The following is a 24,430-nucleotide window of genomic DNA, read 5'->3' as shown; positions in this document are numbered from 1 at the left end:
CCCTCGGAGCCTACGAGAGAGACCAGATGCCCGGATCCCTCCAATGAAGGCCTCAAGGAGAAAATCGGAGCGGAGGACGACGGAGCTGAAGGAGGAGGTATCGGCTCCGACGCCACAATGGTCACGGCTCCGAGGAGCTCTGGCTCCGAGCTCTGTAAGAGAGTCGAAGGAGGAATGTTAGGTGGATGTGAAATAGCTACCGTCCGTTGAGACGGGCTATGGAGCACTTGGGCCAATGCCTGAGACTTTAATAGTCTACTCACCACTCTCTCGAGGTCGTGATCAGACAGCCTGGACGACAGAGAAGAACGGCTCCGATGGCTCCGCTCCGAGAGCAGGGGTGATCTCGGAGCCGAACGTATCGATTCCAATGAGGGGGATCGAGATCTCTTTTTAGAGGTAAGTGGAGCCGAAGATAGGTAGGCTCCAGCCGGAGCCGACACTGAGTGTCCAGATTTGGCAGTATCGGCGCCGGATGGAGCCGATACTGTGACTTCTATGGAAGGATCGGCTCCGGCTGGAGCCGATCTCGATACTGAAGAAGCCGAACCAGTAGCCGACGGCTTGGGACTTGCAGCCGAAGGCTTGACAGGTTTCGAGGGCTTCCCCGGAGCCGACTTAGTCGGGGAGCTCTCAGGCTTTAATAAGCCCCTCAATATTAATTTATTTCTGCGCTCCTGCAGGACTCTTGGGCTGAAGGCATGACAGATAGCACAAGAGTCCTGCAGGTGCAGAGGTCCCAGGCAGTAAACACAAGAAGTGTGACCGTCTGTCAGAGACATCTTCTGACAGCACGAGTCACACTTCTTGAAGCCTGAGACCTTTGTGTCCTTTGACATAGCTGTGTCGAGGAAACACAAAAACACAGACACACACACACAATAACACCCAATCCAATAAACTAAAACTAACCAGGGATACAACACACTCAAACACACACAAAAATCCCTGACAGGAAAAATTAGGAAAGGGGAAGGCCTAAGGCCTAACCTAGGGAAGGGGATAAATAACCCGAAAAAAAGGGAACACTAACGGGAATAGGGTTAAAATAAACATTAAGGTTCACAAAACAACTAAGGCTATGAAATTTAAAAGGGGTGAGACAAAGTCTTAATATGAAGAAAACTTACCTAGAGCTGGTAAAAGAGGCACCTCGTAAGCGAAGTGGCAAACGAGATCTGGGTAGTCTCCGCCTTGCATCATGGGATATAGGGTTGCCTCGAGCTGGTAAAATTAGCTCTCGAGCTTAGCAAGTGCCGAGTCGGAGCCGAGGATCGGCTCCGAACCCATCCAGCAAGAATGAAGGCGAGATTGACAACTTAACATTACAGTATAAATGGAAATCCTTATGAGGTATTGGCTTCCCAGAGGTAATACAATTATTAACTTTTTCTGACATGGGTATGGAGCAAGAAAAAAGTTTCCCCAACGAGGTACTTCGCTTTAGTGAAGACTTCAGTTATGAAACTCAAACTCAAATTTTTCAGTAGTCAGCCGACCTGCACTTGCAAAATGCTTCTGCTTTGGGCACCGTGCGGCAAGAAAGACTAAAGAAAATGGTGTCGGCTGCATGTTTTATACCCCTGATGACCTGACGTCATGAAAGAGGAGACAGCAACCGACGCAGGACCCAAGACTTTGGAATTCAGGCCAACTGAGGGCAACCTGCCAGCAGATTACCCAAATGTAATGACTGCAACAGTGAAACACTAAGAACATCTGGAATGTGATTTGCAGCAGTTAGGATGTGTCTGGGGGCCCAGAAGAGAAATATAACAAGGGGGAAATTTATGAAAATATTTGTCATGGAAGATATGAATTCATTAATAGGGGGTTCACAGTGAATATACATATTACTCCCAGAGATATAAAAACTGGGCTTGGCTAGACAATGTACATTTTACAGGAACATGTGCATTTAACTGAATGTCTTGATATGCACCCAATAACTATTTCAGATCACGTGCCAATAACAGCTAAAATAAAAACACAAGGTAATGAAATAAAATGAGACATTGGCACTTTCCCACCAATCTGTTGAAAAGAGAGGAATGTAAGGAATGGGTAGTGGAGATTATTCAGGAGCTGTTAGGAGGACAGAAATTTCTTCTGAAAATACAGCTAGGGATTAGGATAAAATTAAGGTGGAGTTTAAAAATAGGGTGGGAATAAAAGAAAGGGAGCTATGGTTAAGAAGTAACAAGAATTACTTAGAGGGACTGACAAATGTGAAAGTAATACAGAACGGGGAATCGCACAGAACAAGAGGAGGATCAACTGCAGAATGCTAGGCAGAAAATAAAGGACTACCTTGATAACACGCACAAGCTTAGAAAGATTGCTGTTAAGCAACTGTTTTTGATCACACTAGACCACAAAAACTTTTAGCACAACGACTCCGGCAACAGAAAGTAGAAAGGGTTGTCCCCAAACTTGGGAAGCTTATAACATAGAAGATAACAAGAGATCCTTTACAGATATTAGATATATTTCAGAAATTCTATGAGTCTCCGTATAAAGCACAAAAATATGAAAAATCAGGAAAAGATACAAATGGAAATCTTTATAGAAGAATTAGATATGCCAAGGTTAGAGGTATATGAGGCTCAATTACTAACAGGATAGGATGAGACGAGATAAAAATTGTAATGTATAACCAATCTACAAGAAGGTCCCAGGAACAGATGGTGTTTTTGTGGAAATTTGGAAGCTGGGAAAAAAAAACTGATCTTAATAGGAGGAGAAGTACCACCATCCTGGAAGAAAGCAGTTGTAGCTGTAATATCTAGAGGGTAAGGATCCATCAGATCCAGCTTCATACAGGCGCATTTCAACACTAAACCATGATTATAAAGTGTTCATGTCTATAATAGCTAAAAAAATGGCAAAAGTAATGCCAAAACTGATAGATATGGATCAATGTGTTTTTTGTGGAGGGGAGGCAAACATTTGACAACATTAACAGAACACTGATGATCCAGAGGGAAGTAGTATGCAAGAAAATACCATTGTTTTTGGTGGGTCTTGATGCAGAGAAAGCATCTGACAGAGTAAGCTGGGACTATATAAATAAGGCAATGGAAGCATTTGCATTTCCTGAAAAACTTATAAGGTTGATTAGGAGGGTCTATATTAAATCAGCGAACGCTTAAAAAGTGAATGCTGATTTATCAACCCTCTAAGCGAAAGCTGAAAATCCCAAACATTCGGAACAGTGATTTTTTTCCCCAGGGAAAACAATCGGCCCGTTTTTAGGACTTTGCCATTTCCTCCACTGTGGTGCGAACTCTGAGTTGGTATATTTAAGTGGGGGGGTGAGGAGCAAAGCCCTCCTCTTTATTGTTTTGAATTTTTTTTTCCGGGGGGGGGGGTCACTGTTCCGAGTGTTCGGGATTTTAAGCTTTCGATTAAAGAGGGTCGATAAATCAGCGTTTGCTTTTTTAAGCATTCACTGTTTTAACATAGACCCGAATAGGAGACTAAATGAGGGATCGGAGGTGAAAATTAAAGTGGGTGGGGTCCTCTCTGATAATTTCTGCTTGAGCAGAGGAACAAGGCAGGGGTGTCCTCTTTCTCCTTTATTATTTGAATTATATTTAGAACCATTGGCAAAGAAAATAAGGGACTCAGAAATTCAAGGATATAATTGGCATGGTAGTCAAGAAAAGCTGGCTTTATTTGCAGATATTATTTTGTACCTAAAAAAAAACAGAAAAAGACATTACAGTGTTGTGGAACATTTTAAGACAGTTTCATTTTTTTGGGATAGAAAATTAATGAAGCTAAAACAAAGGCAACAGCGGTAAATTATGTACCCACACATGAACTGATTCAGGAATACCCATATTTATGGGGACATGATAAAATGAAATATTGAGGAGTATGGATTAAAAATTATTTTAGTGTGGCAGCTAAGGATATGTAGAAAGAGACTAAAAAAATAACAGAAAAGTTCTAAGAACTAAACAAACACGGGAATGGAGAAAGGATATTTTGCTGATAGAGATGACTGCAATTAGGGACACAGACAATAGGCAAGAGGGGGCCAGAACTTATTGGAGAAAACTGACAAAGGAACCAAGGTATTGGGAGCAAATAACTAGAGAGGGAAAGATGACAGAATGGGAAGACTTCAAGAATTTATTTGGACTGCAGGTTAGAGATTGCCTTACCCATCAGGGATTGATATCAGAGTATAGGCAAAGAGAAAGAAATAGGTTTGTCCTAAATAAAAGACCAGCACTGGTAGAGTTTTTAATACAATCTAGAACAGCAGCTACCATTAAAAAAGGAATAATTAGTAAGAGCATATAAAATACTGCACGTTAACTATAAGAATCAACCAGAGGAGGTTAGAAAGGATTGGGAAGAGAGACTGGATAAGCAATTCACAAAGAAAGAATGGGAAGATATATGTATGTCTCCCAAATATGCAACAAAATCTAGAAGATTTACAATTTTGCCCGGAAGTATTTACATAGATACTTTTATACCGCAAGCAGATGCCACAGAATTTTTCCTCAGGTAGACAGTAAATGTTGGAGATGTGAAGGGGAATAAAGTGGTAATTGGAAACATTTTCTGGGAGTGCGGTGAGTTGGCAGACTAAGGATTCCCTGTGGAATGCACTGTTGGAGATGCTGGGTGGGCAGATTGGTTTGACGAGGGAGAAGATTTTTCTGAGCTTTGACACAGAATCGGAATTGCTTAGACATGGTAAGGCCTTAAAGTGTCTAATAATGGTGGATTCCAAAAAGCAATTACTAGAAAATGGAAATCAAAATCTAAACCAGCAAGACTGGAAGTAGTGAATATAGTAACATAAATAAAACTGGAATTCAGACCTTTAGGAAAGGGTAGGAGCAAACTACATAAGAAAAAATGGGAATTGTGGGAGCAATACATACAAGGGAGGAATAATAAGTGAGTTATGTAATGTTTGAGTGAGAAAGATTGGGTAGATTATAAGTGATAAATAATGTTTGCAAATGGGCGTGTGTCAGTATGGTTTGTGATATAAAATGGTTAAGACTAGGATTGTGTTGGTGCGGTTTGTTTTCATTTATATAAATGTATGACTGCCTAAATAGCAAGTGATGGTTTAATGAAGAGGTTTCTTGTTTAAAAAATCAATATTTATGTAATATTTTTTAGGTTATATGATATATAGCAATGTATGTGAAGTATAACAAGAAGTTATGTACTCACCATAACGTTCGATGTTTGTAGTCCATCTCGCCTCACATTCTTACCCGTGGGTTCGGAGCTGAATGTCGCCTCCAACTTGGCCAAAACATTTCTAGCTCGAAGTCTTTCTATTGGCTGGGCTAATATGGTATCCCATGCTGCACTGCTCTATATCCCCAGATCTAGTTTGCTGCGAACACCAGCACTCATTCTCCATGCATAACACCACCCAAGGAAAGGAAGAACAAACCAAGAATGAAGGGAGCTCTGAAACCAGATCTAATCTCCAGATCTTCCAGAAAGGGGGAAGGAGGGGGGGTAAGTAAGAATGTGAGGCAAGATGGACTACATACATCGAACGTTATGGTGAGTACATAACTTCTTGCTGTTATGTAGTCCAATCTCGCCTACATTCTTACCCGTGGGACAGCGTCCCTAGCACCTAAATCCTGGGAGGCTCAGTGGAAAATACTCCTGAGCACTGTGGAACCAAAAGAAGCCCGGCCCCTAGAAGCCACGTCCAACTTGTAATGAGTAACAAAGGTGTGCGGAGAGGCCCAGGTGGCCGCAGCACAAATATCATCCAATGAAAGCCTGGCATGGTAAGCTATTGATGTAGACACTGCCCTGTTAGAATGAGCTTTGACGGGAAAGGGTAAATTTCTGTCGGCTGATGAATAGATAAAGGAAATACAATCTTTAATCCATTTAGAAATTGTGCTCTTGGAAATAGGACAACCTGTTCTGTTTTCTGAAAAGGACACAAACAGTTGATCAGAGTTCCTAATATGCTTAGTCCTGTGTAAGTAGAATCTTAGTTGTCTGTGCACATCCAACTGGTGAAATCTACACTCTGCTTTATTGGAAAAGTTTGGAAAGAACACTGGTAACTCAATAGACTGATGAAGATGAACGGTGGATGACACCTTCGGAAGGAAGGACGGGTTAAGTCTCAGGGAAACTCTGTCCTTATGAAAGGTCAAATACGGAGGTTTAATGGACAAAGCTTGAATCCCTGATACTCTTCCGGCCGATGTAATGGCTATTAGGAAAGCCGTCTTCCAAGATAGAAATTTATTTCACAGGTGGCAGTCGGGTTCAAAGAGTGGTGAAGTGATGGCTTGTAACACAAAGTTTAGATCCCATGGCATGACAGGTTCTGAAACAGGAGGGCGAAGTAACCAGGCGCCTTTCAAGAAGGCCTTACAAAGTTTATGGCCCATAACAGAAGGCTGGTAAGATGTATGAAAATTGGAAATTGCAGCCAGCTGCACCTTAATGGTAGCAGGCGCGGAGCCCTGCTGGAAAAGCATGGCCAAAAAATCTAAGACCGACAGAATTGGGGCTGTGAAGGGGTCCAAACATTGGGCCTGAGCCCAAATGGAGAATCTTTTCCATTTGCTGGAATAAATTATTCTGGTGGAAGACTTATGAGACGAAGACAAGATGTGTACCACCTCAGGTGAAAAGGAATGTTGTCTGACTAGTGATGGAAGTGGAGCAGTCAGGCTGTCAACCTGAGGGTTCGCAGGGAGGGATGGAGCTGTCCTGACATGTGAATCAGTAGGTCTGGCACTGGGTCCAGGGTCCAAGGACCGTCCACTGCGTACTGCTGAAGAAAAGGGAACCATACTTGTCGAGGCCAGTGTGGAGCAATTAGAATCATCCTGCTTCCCAAGGATATGGCTTTCTGAATCACTCTTGGTAACAGAGGAAACTGAGGGAAAGCACAGATCAGACCGGAAGGCCAATTGTGGACTAGAGCGTCCCTAGGGACTCCCCCTGTGGGGGGATCAGTGTGAAGTACTTGCTGCATTTGGCATTGAGAGGGCTGGTGAAGAGATCGCAGCAAGGCTGACCCCACCTGTTGAAAATTTGAACCGCCACTCGGTTATTCAGGGACCACTCGTAAGGCATCAGAATAGCTCTGCTCAGCCTGTCCGCTATCACGTTGGTCTTTCCCGGAATGTGCGTTGCCACTAAAAACCGTTGGGAAGACACTGCCCAGTGTCACACTCACATGGCCTCTCTGCAGAGGGGGTAAGACTTGGTTCCCCCCTGCTTGTTCAGGTACCACACCACGGACATGCTGTCCGGATTGCAATCGTACCCAGAGGGAGAGAGCTCTGGAGTGCCCGCAAAGCTAGTAACACTGCTCTCATCTCTAGAACATTGATTTGCAGGTGTACCTCGTGATCGTGCCACGTGCCTTGGACCGTCCTGCCAAGATAATGCCCCCCCACCCCATCTGGGAGGCGTCTGTGGTCACCGTGGCCACTGGAGACATAGGAATCAAGCTCCACCCCTTGTCCAGATTGGTGGAACATAGCCACCAGTGGAGGTCCTGTTTGCACCGTTCCGTGAGAAGTATCAAGAGGGAAAGAGGAAGTTTCTGAAAGGACCATTGGGCCGAAAGGAGCCACTGTAGGATCCGCATGTGTAACCTGGCTAGAGGCACCAGCATGATGGTGGCAGCCATGGATCCCAGGAGCTGGAGAACTAACCTGGCCTGAACTCTCATGAGGGGCAACAATGCGTGAATTTGAGACTGCAGCACTCTTACCTCTCTTGTGGCAGAAAGGCCCGCATTTGAATAGAGTCTAGCTCTGCGCCTATAAAAACAACATGCTGTGAGGGCAGCAAGGCAGACTTTTCCCAGTTCAAGGTAATTCCTAGTTGTTGACAAAGTGTGATGGGTAGCCTTCCTGGCTTGAATGAGGAGATGCCTGGTGGGGGCGGTGAGAAGCCAGTCGTCCAGATATGGAAACACTTGGACACTCAGGTGAGCCGTCACCACTGCCAAACACTTGTTAACCACCCTGGGGGCTGTGGTGAGACCAAAGGGCAGGGCACGAAACTGGAAGTGACTGGCTCCCAGCCAGAAGCGTAAGTGACTCCTGGATGCCTTGTCCATCTTGATGTGGTAGTAGGCATCCTTGAGATCGATGGAGCACATCCATACTCCTTTTTCCAGAAAGGGAAAAATGGACTGAAGAGTGACCATCCAGAACTTGGACTTCAGAACATAGTGATTCAATCGGCTGAGATCCAGAATGGGCCTCAGGTCCCCTGTTCTTTTCGGCACCAAAAGGAGTCTTGAGTAAGTTCCTGATCCGATATGGTCTGAGGGGACTGGTTGGATGATTCCTTTTTCTAGCAGCTTTGAAACTTCTAGTGCTGCTTGATCCCATTGGCTGGGTGGAACATCCGGGATACTTTTGACTGGAGGGGGTGTTGATAAAAAGGGAATAGTGTAACCTCAGGTAACTATTCGAAGCACCCAACGATCCTGGGTGATGCTTTCCCAGGCTTCCGGATGCAATGAAATTCGGCCCCCGACTGGCTCCGGAACAGCACAGTTGGGCAACGCCTCAGGAACGCTGAAAGGAAGACCTGCGAAAGGAATCGCGGTCTCCCGAGTTGCGGGGGCCTCCTCTGCCTCTAGGACGGCGTCTTCCAGAATAATTTCCCCCTCCTCTGCCTCTGGAGGGGGACTCACCTTGAGCGGCAGTGAAAGACTTCTGTGATTTCTTGAACCACATTTTCCCTCCTCTCTGAGCCTTGGGGTAAGGCCTAGAAGGAAGAGAGAAACGGGCCCCTACGGCAGATCGAGTCTTCCCTTCCTGTTCGCATCTGGTGAGGGTGTCTTTCACTTTGGTCTCGAAGAGTGAGGACCCATCAAAGGGGGAGTCAATGAAGGAAGACTTAAAGGCCTCCGCGAAATGACACAGGCGCATCCAGGCTTGCCTTCTGAGAGAGACACCTGAGCTAGCTGCCCTACTCCCCCTTCGGATGCATAGGATATGAGCCTCATTGACGAGTTGACAATGGAACCAAGGGTAGACAACTGAGCGTTAACAGTCTGCGCTACCACCTCAGGCATGTTACCCATCAGAATGTCTCCTAACTCCTTAAGGAGATCTCTTTGTAGCAGAGTAAAATGACAAAGATAATTCAGCGACCGCAAGGTAAAGGTCGCTGAAGACAGGGTACGCTTCCCGTACCGGTCCATACTCCTGGACTCCTTGTTAGGAGGATGGATGGAAGAAGCAGCCTCTGCAACTTCCTGCTGAGTGGCTGCCGCCACCACCAAGGCATCTACGGAAACCCCTTTAGTCAGGAACTCTTTCCCCAGGGGGGCAGAAAGGAACTGATTTGGATGTTTGGGCACCGGTTCCACGGACTCAGGGGTCTCCCACACCCTTCGACAAATCAAATCTAGGAGTTCATCGAAGGGTGGAGATACCCAGGAGGTGGAGGGTTGAGCTCCGAAGGCCTTGAGGAATACCGACTCCTCCTCAGAGGGGGTCTTGGACGGCCAGTCGCCTCTCTGCCTCAAGATCTCCAGGATGTCGGAGAAAGAGACATCACCGGAGGACGACGTAGGAGACCCCCCTCTGACTCCTCGAGGTCGGTATCGGAAGTGAGGGACTCGTCCTGGGAGTCTATGTGCTTCCTCTTGCACAACTTCTTTCTAGGGGGCTTCTCAGGCACCAACTCTGAAGAGCCCTCAAAGTTGGGGACCGCTCATGGGAGTATCCTCAGACCTTCGGGCTCTGCCATCCACAGATAGGGGGCATCAGAGGCTTTAGTCGGGGTGTAGGGGGGAAGGAGTGACCGATCCGGGTGATGTAACCGATGATCTGGCCAGTGCGCTCCTCATGGCCTCGAAGGCAGATCCCCCCGAATCCGAGGACCAACCCATCTCCGAGACCACAACCGGAGTTGGGGTTGCCCGAGCCGATGCACCGAGAGGGAGGCTTGGAACTTACAAGAGTCCCAAGTACCGAAACCAGAGGATGGAACTGACATGGTTGGAGCCGACGTAGGCTCCGATAAACTCGCAATGGGTATCGGAGCCAACACGAGAACATCATTCGATGCGGAGCACTCTGGCTCTGACGACACAGGGGTGCTCGGAGGAGGAATCATCGGTACAGGAATAGGAACTGGCTCCAGAGCCGACTGGGTCGGAGCCGAGAACAATTTTGCTAACACCGGCGACTGCAGGAGCCTCTGGACCACCCTATCCACATCCAAATCAGACAGCCTAGAGGATTTGGAGGACATAGAAGGAGATCGAGATCTCCTACCCGGAGACTCCGGCCTAACACTGGGTGACCGGCTCCGAATAGGCTCCAATAATATCGGAGCCGAGGTCAACTCCAGTACAACAGATACCTCCTGCGGCCCCAATGACAAGGGAGCAGAGGAGGCAGTATCCACTTTCGAAACCTTTTCCGGGGGCTCCGATGAGACAGATGGAGCCGGAGATCTTTTCTTGCCCTTGGAAGTCTTAGACTTAGTCCTAGAAGAAGAGTCTAAGGACTCCTCAAAGGAAGGCTTAACCAGGCCCTTCAAAATCAACTTATTTTTTCTTTCCTGCAGTACCCTCGGGCTGAAAGCGTGGCAAAAACTGCAGGACTCTTGCAGGTGAATAGCACCAAGACAATAAACGCAGATAGAATGCCCTTCTGTAATGGGCATTTGTAGCCACATTTTGAGTATTTCTTAAACCCAGAGGGTTTATGCTCTTTCTGCTCTTTAGACATAGTAGTTCAAACACCCACTCAACCGACAACGACAGACACAAGAGGAAGGCGGGGAAAAAAAAACAAACTACGAACAAGCAAGGAAACTCTAATTTAAACGTTTCTGTGGTACAGCAAGGAAATCTAACTACCGACCAAAAAAAAACACAAGTTTACACAAACAACACAGGAGAGGACTAGGTCCTCTAATTTAAACGGGCCTAGACCGCCAAAACAAAGGGATACCACAAAACAACACAACTCACTTACACAGTACACTCACAATGAAAAACTAGCTATAGAAATAGCTTTTTGTCGAGAATAGACTGCTAAAGACTTATGAAAAGTTTTGAAAAAGGGTACTTAGCCACAGCCAAGCGAGACCACATCCTAACTCTACGAGTGGCAAACGAGATCTGGGGTTAGGGCGAGGTGCATCTTGGGATACCGGGTTAGCCCAGCCAATTAGAGACTTTGTGCTAGAGAAATAAGTTGACTGAGTCGGAGCCAATTCTCGGCTCCGAACCAGTGAGTAAAGAATGTAGGCGAGATAAGACCACATGACATCCAAAATTAAGCTGTTGAACAGTATGCAGCTATTTGGAAAATTTGACAACTCAGAATTTTGAAATCAAAGTTGCAGAAGTATTCCCTTTTTTCCATACGTATCAATTTTTCCATCCTCATCAGAAAGAGTAGGACTGAAATTAAATGCTTAGTGGGATCAAATAAAGCCACAGCTGCTGAATCAGATTTGGGAATAGTGCATATAACCTAAAAGACTTTAAACATCCTATCTGCCATTTTAGGAGCACCTTGCTGGCTATCAGGAAAACTGCAGGCGGTAACATGCACATGCTCTAAAGCACAAAGGAGAAATGGGTGTGAGTTTTGGAAAATTCCTCTGTAACAACTCTCAGTATTTTCTGAAGAAATGATAAACTTTAGTTTTCTCCCACTGAAAACACCAGCACATTCTAGCAATAGTTACAAAGAATGAGAAAACCCCACAGGGAAAAACAGGAAACTGAACTACTGAGTTTGAATCAGAAATGCAAAGGAAAAAAACTTTATCCGCCCCTGCATCTTTCTTTTCATATTCAGAATCTTGAATCTCTTAAGAAATTCCCTCCATTCTTTTACTAGAAGCTACTTTACGAGGAGGATCAATAACAGGAAAAAAAAACTGAGCCATACCCAGTAAACTACTCCTATCCAAAATAATTTGAGGAGGAATAGATACATGCTTGGTTTTCTGTTTTTTTCACATGAAAAATTGGGCCAAATGTGTTACTAATGGCAGTAACTACTTCCCTAGGGATTAGCACAGTATTCTGACACAACAAGGGAAACTTTTCCAGTTTCCTCTCCCAGGATCGATGAGTGGCCATCCCTTGTTCAGTGAAGTGACTCCAACAGCTGCAGAGGATATGGCTAACCCCCCCGCCCACAGTGGCTGTAGGTGCAAAACCAGAGAGATTCAGGGTAAAAGATGAGTGGCCTGAGATACAATAAATGGCCACAGCAAAGTCAGCCACCTGCTGCTGAGGCAAGTTGCTAGCCTGGTGTGGTGGCAAAGGCTATTTGCTTAACTTTTTCTTTTTCTGGCTAGGACGATTGACCACAGGACTGGTAGTCTGTTCCACAGTTAAGCTGAAACTGGTGCCTCTTTCATAAGGAAGAAGAGCAGCAATTGCCAGTAAAATTATCAGTCCATAAAAGTTACTGGTTTTTTTAATAGAAAAAACCCCAGTAACAAGCACTTTACAGCACTATGTCAGCTCCACAGAGGAAAAATAAACAATTTCCTCATAGAAATTGTTTTCAGTTAGCTTATACTACTATTAAACTGACGGAAAAAAGGAGTGCTTGGTTTAATAGTATGTTACAGTCTTGAAACAGTCCATTAAAACACAACACTCCTAGTTTTAAAATAACTTTCCTGAAGAGGAAAGTAATCACACAACAATAAAATAAAGTCAATGTAAGATTTTTTTTTTTACCCTAAAAGGAACTTATCTGTCCAGCAAAGGAAAGCACAAGCCAACTGCCGATCCTCGAAAGCCTCAGAGGAGCATACTCTTCAGTAGCATTAATGCTCTGTAGGGGTATATGGTCAAACTTGTCATTTAGTCAGCTCATCAGCTCAGCTCAGGGATGTCAGACTTGTTACGGGACAGGTAGGGACAAAAAAAAAAAAAACAAAACAAAGCGGAGGCTGTTTCACCGGGATTTTAACCGGCAGTGCAGGACTCAGTCTTGGGTTACTGATCCCAGGACAGTCCTGCTTAAAAAATAGGGACGTCTGGCAACCCTGGCTCAGCTTGAGCTGCTTGGTAGTCTGGGTATGTGGAAGGTGCCCTGAAGCTTTATATCCTTGGCAGAATACATCTAATAGAGCTAAGGTCACTGGAGCAGTGATCAGTATGACAAATGTCACCCCTTTACCTAATTAAAATTTCTACTATTTTTTAAACAAAAAAAATCAATGTCTTGGCTCACTTCTTTCTTTAGACAAGCTAAACACTAGAGGAAAAAGCTTCATTGCCATTTTAATCATTTGACAAGAAAGAGCTGATGCTCCAATTCAACAGCATTCTATACTCTTCTCTCTCTTAAAAAAGTGTATCCTACATTAAACTGAGTAGAGCCACAGATAAGTCAAAACAAAGATGATGTTTTTGAAAACTACTTCACCCAATAACTACCAGTAAAAGTAAGAACATTTCAAATACAACAAACTCGAAGCTGTAATTCAAATTTCTCTCTTTTTTTATATGTAACAACTGATGTCTTGGCTCACCGTCGTCTTAATTTGAAAGTATTCACAGAGATTATGACTAACAGTGAATATTATGATGAACATCAGCTGATATTTAGCATGCTGCCTGACACATCATTTAAAGCCAGCATCAAATTCAAAATGTGACAGTTTATGCATGCATTTATTTAACAAGGATGGATAACTAATCACATTGGACCATTTTCAAGAACAGCCCAGGAAAGAAATAAAACGATACAAATAAAGATATATGAAAAACATATATTAAAAAAAAACAAAAAATACAGCTAAATAATGCAGATGATTTTGTTAGAAGACCTACATCACACTGTTGAATAGTAATGCAGAAGACATCGATAGAGTGCAAGTCAACACATTTATATTTCATACCTGATCAACAACTCTCTCACTCTAATTAAAGCATCTGACAATATTGCTTGTGTTTGCAGTGTATCTGTAGCCAACAGGTGCCTGTCCATTATGTGATTCTGACCACACCACTAAAAAAGACAGTGCTCCCAGATCACAGCTAAAACAGAGATCTGTACTGAAAAGAGCCACTTGTACCTACAGTTAATCCAATACACTATATACCTGCACTGCATGATTCAAGGATTACTTATACATGTGAAAATGGTCCATATTATTTCTTCGACAGCTTAGGTTGTCGAATGCTTAATGATCAACAACTAAGCAAAGTTTCAAAATCGCGAACAGCCATATAAGCAAATTCTTTCCTCTGGAAAGAATTTGCTAGACCGTCCAGAAACAAAATTAACTTTTCAACCTAAATATAGGCGGGCTTTACCCCCCCTAACTAAATATACCAACTCTGAGATCACTCTACATTGGGGAAAGGGCAAATCCCCGATAACGGCCACTCAAATTCTTTCCTGAGGAAAGAATTCGCTTATATGGCCATTCACGATTTTGAAACTTCGCTTAGGTGTCGATCATTGAGCATTCGACAACCTAAGCTGTCGAAGAAATAATACAGACCCTGTGAAAATGCACATTTACCGTGTAAGGTAGCGTTCCTGTTTTCTGCCAAGAGCTCTCATTCAGAAACACCACCCCTGGATACCTAAATGTCGGTCCCACAAAGTGTGTTAAACCTGGGCTACTTGAGTACATTAGACATTTCCAGTACAAGAAGAAAGAAAAGGGAAAGAGAAACAGACAGTGGTTCAGATCCACCACACTGTTTTACCAACAGTTTGTCACTGATGGTCAGTGAACCATGGTAACAGAAAACAAATTCTAGAGGATACAACATAATTAGTCAAAGAAAATACTTTTTCATGTGTGATAGCAAGTAAAAACAAAAGCAGACAAAATAAACCAGGTAACTCTGAAGAGAGAAACTAAATAGGATTTGTGTAATACACTAGCACACTTGATTCAATTACTTGGGTAAAAGATAAGTTAAATAAATTATGTGGTGCCCCTTGTTGCCAATACATTACACCTTTGCTAATAACATTACTCCTGGAAGACATTCAAATGATCATCAAGTCCTTGGTGTATCGCACATTAGCACTCGGAAACTAGTCAACTGCAACATTTGCAATAATGCCCTGCACTAAAAAGTCTGCAGTATTGTGCAGGCACAGATCATATTACACCCTAGCACCAGAAGAAAATTCTCCTCTTCTTCACATTAGTGTCTGCTGTTCAAACTCTTAGCAAGGAACCAAAATTCCCTACAACGGTCCTCCATCAATGTCCTTCCACATTTACCCGCCATGAATGCCTAAGCTTCCAGTAATGTACCTTCTTGCTTCAGATCTTCTCATTTCCCCAATCTGTATTTTTCTCTTACCGACTCAGCTGTAGCCATTCCTGGAACAGGAATCACCCGAACAAACTGCTTGTTCACCACTTCCAAACGATCAACCTACAAAAAAAAATAAATAAATAAAAATAATGTAAGATGAAGACACCAAAGTGTTAACAAGTCTAGGCAGGAAAAGATTTTAATTTTTTTCTGTGATAGCTGTGTTACAAAGTTCCTTTACAACATCACTAATGCAGTACAACAGAAATGAACATTTGTGCATTTCCTGTTAGACTGTGAAAGCAGATTTTTGCAGCTACTTTAATAATACAAGCTGCAGTCAAAAGTGCTTAAAAGTCCTAATACTCAGTGACTTGTTAATGGATACAGAAACGATCCAATTCTTACTAAAAATTACACTTCACAGAGGTTGCCCTATTTTTCCACTTTTTAATATCTGTATAGAACCCTATTTTTTCTACATCCATATAGTCACACATTCCACTTTCTGTTCCCAGCAGTGGTATTTGCAGATACCGACATTTATTGTCAGCATCCCTGTTTCGACATTCTTAAAATCTTGAAAACTATACATAAGCCAGGATTTCTAACTATAAACTAAATCTATATGAATCAACAACATGCAAGCATCCAACACTTATTCAGATTGAAACATGCAGATTTACAAAGTGTCACTTAAACTAAGTTAACATACTTAAGGATCAATACTCTCAAATTAACTCTAAGCATCATTAAATCGGTATCTTAAAACATGGGAATTTCATTTGCAATATGAAAGTATGAGCAGAAATGAAATTACGACTAATATCCAAAATATCAATAGTCAAGATAACTTAGTTTAAGTGACATGGGAAAATATTTATCTTGACTATTGATATTTTGGATATTAGTCGTAATTTCATTTCTGCTCATACTTTCATATTATAAATGAAATTCCCATGTTTTAAGATACTGATTTAATGATGCTTAGAGTTAATTTGAGAGTATTGATCCTTAAGTATGTTAACTTAGTTTAAGTGACATGGGAAAATATTTAACATACTTAAGGATCAATACTCTCAAATTAACTCTAAGCATCATTAAATCGTTATCTTAAAACATGGGAATTTCATTTGTAATATGAAAGTATGAGCAGAAATGAAATTACGACTAATATCCAAAATATCAATAGTCAAGATAAATATTTTCCCATGAAATGTGTCTACATTGTGTTACCTTGCCAACCCACTCCAAATAAAATATTTAAAATGATAAAATTTCAAATTATGTAAATTTATATAATTACCAAAATCAATAAGACTCATTTGCCAAATTATTAGTTCTGAAGAAACATGACATTAAACTTTGAAATGTGCATTCCTGCCGCCTTGTTACCAAATCTAGCATGTTGTCAATGTTGATAAAGTTAATTGTGAGAAAACCTGGATCCCACCCTTGTCTAATATGTGGCATAAATGTATTTCAGTGACTGTAATCCATTAGCAATATCTTTTATAAATAAAACATTAGCAAAGCTTGAAGTTGATAACATGCTTTGCTTCTCTTATCTTGTCCTTTTGTCCTACAGTCAAGGCTTTTAGACCTAACCATGCTTCCTACTGTTTCAGTCTAGACTGAAACCCTAATCTTGTTTTAGGCATGAAAATCTGATGTACAACATATTTAACTTACAAATAAGAGAGAGAATCTGGGACTTTATTCATACTGAATTAAACCCAGCATTAAACATTTGTGACTTACAACTTTCCAAAGGCCACAATGCAGAAGGTAACATCATTTGATCCATGCTTAAATTGAAACTGCAGAGTTTTATTTTACATACACACAAGATCAAACCCTTTCAAATACTTCAATAGCTCTTAACAAATTATTTAAAACTTGCTCTCTTGTTCTTACATACAGATACAGTTTCAAATATCTGCATGCCTCTCTCTTTAATCAAAGATAAATTCATTACAAAATTAGGCTTCATAGGATGAAATTTGTAATGTTTCTATACATTTCATTAAAACTTATGAAAGTTTTTAGCACTCAATTTAGGATTTTTACACAATGCTGAGTATATACAGTCTTATTTTCTCCAACTTCCTACAATATGTATATGCAGTCACAAAGACAATGCAATCTTGCTATGTACATTCTGAATTTATTCACAAGTTCAGTCTATATAGCAATGCTTTCATAATAAATAAAAGCAGCTATGAACCCTTAGAAGAGCAGCCATTTTAGAATTTTACACCACTTGTAAAAACATATTAAACCGGTTTTATTCTGTATGTTGTTCTTTTTTAAACAAAAATTTTACATCAACAAAAATTTTACATCATCTTCCATTTATTTTATTTGCATTTGTTTACCGGGAGGTCTACTGGGCTAGGGTGTGCCCGTTTTCAGTGGAGGCCCGGGGAGAAAAGCTCCAAAAACAAACATAACGCTACACAATCAAAATATAGAAATCAAGCAGCGATGGTACAGAACACATTATAGAATAGGGAAAACAATAAAACAGATAAAATCTAACATCTGTATAACTAATATTAAGTACGCAAGCCAAACAAGAATACAGTTGATGACATGGGATAATAGCGAATGTGTGAACAATACAGTACTGCAGTTTTGCAGTAGAGAGGGAAAGATGGACAGCAGTAGATTAAAGATTCTGAAAGTAAGGTATAGCCTTAGAGCTACTGCTATATTGACAGCAAGAATGAATAGAAGACATGGAAGGTAACTGATACAATAGATTATGGGTGGATGGGTGGCACATGCTGGACTTAGCAAGTTGAAAGCACCAAAAGTATATATGAGGAGTCTGAGCTGTATAGGGAGGAAAAGTAGGAAGGCTAGGAATACTGTTTTTTTTTTTTTTTTTTTTTTTTTTAGAGTCAGTGCTGGTACATGTACATAGCCAATGGGAGAACAGGTGTTGTTTCAGCGAATTCTTACAGTATTCAGGATTGCTAGTAGACCTAACTGAAGAAGGGAAGCATTTCATAGTTTTGCTATGGCATATGGGTAACGTATCTAACTGGCGGAAAACATTAGGTTTTGCTACATTAAGGAGCATCTGATTGACTGATCGCAGAGGTCTATTTGGGTGTTACATGGTGAACCGAGAGGAGAGGGCAGGACAGCTAGAAGGCTTACAGATTAGTTTATGAATTGTGGTTAGTTGCAGGTATGTTAAATGTTAGGAAAATTCTAGCCAGTGTAGATGCTGGAGTGATACACAGTGGTGGGAGGAGTGTTTGGCACTGGTTAAATTTTGCGATTTTAATGTAGCACTAGCCCAGTTTGTATTTAAGAGAGGATTGTACATTAGTAAGGAGAGGTACACCATAGAGCAAGGATGGAAGTAGAAAGGAAGAGGCAAGGGATAGTCTTGCTGCATAGGTGAAGTGTTTGTGCTTGTACAGGATGCCTGGTTTCTGATTTTTTTTTTTTGTGTTAATATGCTGGTCGAAAATTAGGTGTTCATCTATGATGACCCCTACAAGTTTGATATATGAGACTACTTCGAGGCAAGTGTTGAGTGAGTTGATGGTAAATTCATTTTTGGTTAGGGGTGTTGTTCTTTTTGGGGGTGAACAACATAAGTTTGGTTTTATTAGCATTTAGGGCTAAATGGTTATTATACAATCAATTTCAGTGGAGGTGAAGGCATTTTAGGAGAGTGTAAGTAGTTCTGAAGTGGACTTGGCCATGCAGATAATGGTGGAGTCATCTGCATATTGGATGACATTAGCATGGGGTATGCTGGTATGGAAATCATTAATGAAAATGCTGAAGAGCAGTGGATCTATTATGGACCCTTGCGTGACTCCAGTATTGATGTTGAGGAAAGGAGAGAGGGATTAGTGCCATTTGGTTGCTTTTTGTCTATCTGTAAGGTAGTTGGAAAACCAGGCTAGGGTAGGGGGAGATGTGCCTAAATTAAAGAGTTTGGTCAGAAGAAGAGGGTGGGAGAAAGTATCGAGTGCCTTGGAAAGGTTAAAAAATAGTGAAAAGACAAGGTATCCTGAGTCTCAAAAGCATGGCTGACCGTGTCCAAGAAAGATGAGAGAGCTGTTGTGTTGCTATGGAGAGAGGATGGCAATTGGAGGGAAGTTAGATATGTCATTACTGTTTCCACCTTTGTGGAGAGGGAAGATAAATGCCTTTTTCCAGACTGTGGGAATGGTGGATTCCACTGGATTAATTCAAATGATATGCACTAGGATGGTTTGTCAGCATGACCTCTACACAGCATATCCAAATTTTTACATATACTTAAAAAAATAATGCCCTGATACTGGCTAGATATATAGCCAGTGATAACTTATGTATATGCAATTACTCATGTTCACAACTGTATACCACAAAATCAAATGTGATCCCACATCTCAGTTATAACAACTCTGTTGACATCTTTCTGCTGGATCACTACTATACAAGAAAACTTTTTTTTCAAATCTATATATTGTTAATTTCCTAAGATTTGTTTCGTTTCCTATACATATTTTTAGTATTTCATCACTAGACTCTTCAAATAAAATGTACAGTTTTGATATGGTGAAAACTGCACAGTTGTTATAACGGTTGATATTTCTCAACTATAATAATGAGATTTTTGAACAAAACCATAGTCCAGTAACTAGCTTAGAATAAACTGATGAAATACCTGCTAATGGAAAGTACTGCTTTCCCGACTGACGAGGTAAACAAAATTCCTAAACCTGGCACCTTCACAATCCTACTCTTCAACCTGTTACTGAAATTATAAGGGACAGAAAAGAGTAGCTATGTTTTTTCTTTCATCTATGGATGGATATACACAACAAGATGAGGTAGGCAGATATCCAGCAACTGCAGAAATCATGAAGTTAGTATTACAGCAGAGAGTCAGTTACCCAAAATGTCAATTACCCGAACGCAGCCTTCCAAAGTTTTCGGGTAGGAAAAATCATAAAGTCTGAATATGTAAATGTTATATGTATTAATTTGTGTGCATTTTGGGGGCTTATAGCTCACTCGTGTGAAAAGTATTCTTTATTGTCCACTGGAATTGCTGAATGGTTGAAAGGTGTATTCCCTCCATGTAGAAAAAAAAAATAAGAATTTAGAAGTGTTTTATCCAGTTCAATTACAGGCTTGATTAACCGAACTACCATAGGTCCCAATTGGTTCGGATAATCAACTCTCATACTGTAACAGGTTTATGCTCACTCCCACGTACCACCTTTTCACAAAAACAATAAATGAAAAAATTCAGGTCATTTAACATTCACAGCAGAGTTAAGATAATGCCTTACAATATGCTACAGCTGTACAACTGTAATGCACAAGTATTAAGACAAATGCATAACTTTTGCCAGTTGCTGCCACCAATACCGACAGACATCCTGTGACTAAAGGACTGCCATGACATTCCTCAGATCACAGACAAAAATAAACAGAAATTAGGCAGCTGTAATAATAATAATAAAAATAAAAACAGGAGAAAATATATGGATAACATTAAGTACATTATATGCAACAACAGGCAAATCAGAAGTCAACAAAGAACCACTATGCATCTCTTGCCAAGATGCTGTAAGCGCACTCATCTTCTGCACTTCGCCTATGTTAGCTTGAGTCACTGAGTCACTGATGAATGAGCTATTCTGCACAGACTTTTTAAAATAAACTGACAAGCAACAGTAATAAAAAAATGCACAAGAAGTATTTTTGCAACAGGCAAGCTTTCTACACTCCCTTAACACAACTCAACAGTTGCACAACAGTACAGAAAAGAGGGAAAATAAACAAAAGCACACAGCAGTTTCACATAAACAGCATGACGACTGATGACAATAAAAGTTGCTTACTTCTTGATGAGCTGCAATGAAGAAAGCTATTCTTTTAAACTAACAAAACCACCACTTTCTACAGATGCCAGTCATTTTCTACTATCAGCTGAGATATTCCTTTGACATTTTCTTTAACTCCTAGAATCACTGTTCCACTTAGATGCACTACTTCATCTGGTTAAGTGATGTAGTAAAACAATACTAAGGTCAGAACACAACGCCAACAGAAAGGCTTACTACAACTAATACAAACACCACAATATACACTACCGAGGCCTAAAACTACACATTTATAGTATTTTCTATAACTGTCAATAAGTGTACACAGCAAAAACCTTTGTATATATTAAATGAGCGACACTGCACATCTATGAATCATCAGTCCTCACAGTTTCTTTTCACAGTAGCATAAATATCAAGATCAGAAGAATGTGAAAGCCAGACCCGTTCACAACACCATCAACATTTTTCTCCATTATGGAGATGAAAACTGTGCAATAATGTTCAGGGCCATTCTAGGTTTCATCCAAAATCCATGAAAACTAAATAATTCTATGAGGCTACTGCTCATGACAATATTTCAGTTGAAAACTGGGATGCTACTTTTCAACAAACTCTCAATGTTTCTGTCTTTCTATTAGTGATCATATAACCCTGATGTCAGCCATGCACTTGGACACCAACCCCTCAGCTAAACAATATCTTACTCCATTTTATATAGTTGCAATGAAGCAAAATGACACAGAAACACCACATTAGTAAAGCAGTCAGGAAGATTACATTTTGAAGTCCTCGGGCATGAAATGCAAATGCCACAATTAGATGACTAAAAATGCTAGCAGGCAAGGTGGGGGGAGGGGGAGCATTGCCCTTCACAATCCTCTTAATTAAATGAACTCTTAAGTGCACAAAGATGACAAAATAAACACATGTAGGAAACATTTAGCATTTAACTTCCACCTCATCAAAGATTTGAAGTGGAAATACAGAGTAATGATATTAACAATATCCATTTATCTGTCACTTTGTTCTCCTAACTGAAAACAAACTTTCAGTTTATGAATCTGGCAACCATCTGTAAACTGCAAATATAACAGTTATGGACTCATCAGAATAATGCCTCTGTCTTGTCTGCTTTCATCCTTCAACAACTGTGTTTCGGATCCGACTTCCACCACTATTTTAGACTTAGGATCCATAGCTTAGACTCCTCCCCTTACCCACAATCCCCTCCAAACCCCACCTTACCTCAGATCAAGTTTGCCCCAAGTTCCAAACTACTAAGAACTTATTACAAAGCATCCATATTAAAATCAGAGTACAAATGTAGAGGCTAGTAAGAACAGAAAACATCTAAATCTGGAGTGTAAAAAGGGGAGGGGGAATATCTTTAAGTATATCCCACAGGTCATACAAGAAGTCACAAGGGGTCCCAAAGGAGAGATTAAAGGGGTCCAAACAGAGATTAAAAAATATATCTCAACAAGCAAAGGACACTATTATTCATCCTTAAGTCTTCACAAGATGGATCGTATTTTTGCAAAATTTTACCAAAATGCAACTGATACATAGACTGCATGTTATATAGAATATATCCTGGAGAGAAGCAGGTTAAAAAAAAAAAAAAAAAAAAAAAAAAAAAGACGGATGGGTGCACAAGTTCCAGAATAAAAATGCACCCAGTCCTGGTATGTGCATTGGTGCCAAGACTGGAAAAAAAAATGAGAGTGAAGAATCCTCAAGACAAAACATTCCTAAAAATGGGTTAGGCCATCCCTTTGTGGAAGGAAGTAGTAGTCGACAAGAAATTAGAGGCCAAAACAGAGTCATAAAAATGATAGACTGGACTATTGAGTACAAGAAAAATGATGTACTGCTATTATGCAAGAAGTCCAGTATTTTCAGACATAAGTTATTCAAAAAGATTGAGAAATTAGAAAGAAAAACACTTGTACAAGAAAAACTGTCAAAAGCTTTAAATGCAAATTTATGTTCATTAACACAACAGATTCATGAAAAACATTATACAGATCAAGAAACCTAGAGCCATTTGCAAAAAGAAGTGACTGAGTAAGGGCAAAAATACAAAGAACAAAACCTAGACATTTTTGAAAGGTATAAAAAATTAAATATGGACAGAGGAAAGAGAGAGAGATCTGACAAGCTTCTTTGGGAACAAGAGTGCTAAAGCAACTGACAATGCAATTTCAGGGTTTGGCAGCCTGCTGAGGCTCACAATCATCTAAGGAGGAGAGATGCTTTTGTATGAAATTGCATTTCTTAATTTATACTCTTGGAAAGATGGTATCATTAGTTGCCTAGCTGAGTCAGTTTTTGTGCACAGTTTGTTTAGCACTTTAACTTTATCATGGTATTTATGCAAAGATGAAAGCCAAACTAATCAATACAAAAAAGCATCTCCAAAGACAATTGAAGAGGAATACAGGCAAAGGCACCAACATATGGAAAATTTTACAATACAAAAAAATAAGATCACAAAGGAGGGAAATGTAGAACAGAAGTTAGACAAATAGAAGCTGAAGTTAAGGAATATGTACCTGCAAAGTGAACGATTTAGTATATAATAGACTGACGGGTTACATCACATGATGAAGCAATGAATTCCCAAAGTAAGGAGAAACAGGAGGAGTGGGAAATCTGAAGACAAAATATGGACATGGGAAATAAATGAATTTAATAGTGTGCAATATTTATGCAAAGGAGAAAGAAAAACTAGCCAATACAAAAAAGCAGCACTAAGATAATTGAGGAGAAATAAAGGCAATGGCATCCTTATACGGAAAATTTCACAATACAAAAAAATAAGAAAACAAAGAGGAGAAAGTAGAAAAGAGGATTAGTAATGGAGAACGTTAAAAAAAGTTATGAACTACCTGCGAAGAGAAAGATTTAGTAGTTCCCAAATTAAGGAAAAACAGGTGGAACAGGAAGTTTCTGATCACTTGACACATGAAGGATACTCTGGAGCCTTCAGTATGGAAACCAGTACAAAAGTTCAGTTGGGAGTTGCAGAGCAAGGGAAGGAGCAGGAAACAGTGGCAACTCTGAAGCAGTCAATGTTGTGGAATGTAAGGCCAGTGAGTTTCCATAGTAAAGAGCAACAGGTGATGCAGGATGCAGCTGAAAAGAGTATGTCAAAAGATGATGTTCTGGAACTTTCTGCAGAATGCCCAATGGAAACGGAGACCAAATAATCTGCCCTCAGTTTACAGGAAAATGATCTAAGGGAAGAGTTGCTTTACTTAGAGATGGATAGATGTATTAAGATCAATGAAAAAATAGA

The 24,430-nt window shown here is 40.8% G+C and overlaps 1 protein-coding gene across 1 annotated transcript in view; it reads right to left on the bottom strand.

Annotated features, from left to right (window-relative positions):
• Window positions 1-24,430, bottom strand: part of LOC122810226 (AFG3-like protein 1) — a 1,103,851-nt gene that overhangs the window by 739,152 nt on the left and 340,269 nt on the right. The window contains exon 6 of the mRNA XM_044081735.1: window positions 15,323-15,397. Coding sequence (XP_043937670.1) covers window positions 15,323-15,397 — 75 coding nt within the window. The remainder of the gene's footprint in view (window positions 1-15,322; window positions 15,398-24,430) is intronic.

The sequence above is a fragment of the Protopterus annectens genome, chromosome 8.part1 (genome assembly GCF_019279795.1).
Source record: "Protopterus annectens isolate FY-2018-M chromosome 8.part1, PAN1.0, whole genome shotgun sequence".
In the NCBI taxonomy this organism is placed as follows: domain Eukaryota; kingdom Metazoa; phylum Chordata; order Ceratodontiformes; family Protopteridae; genus Protopterus; species Protopterus annectens.
This window is presented reverse-complemented; position numbering and strand designations above follow the sequence as displayed.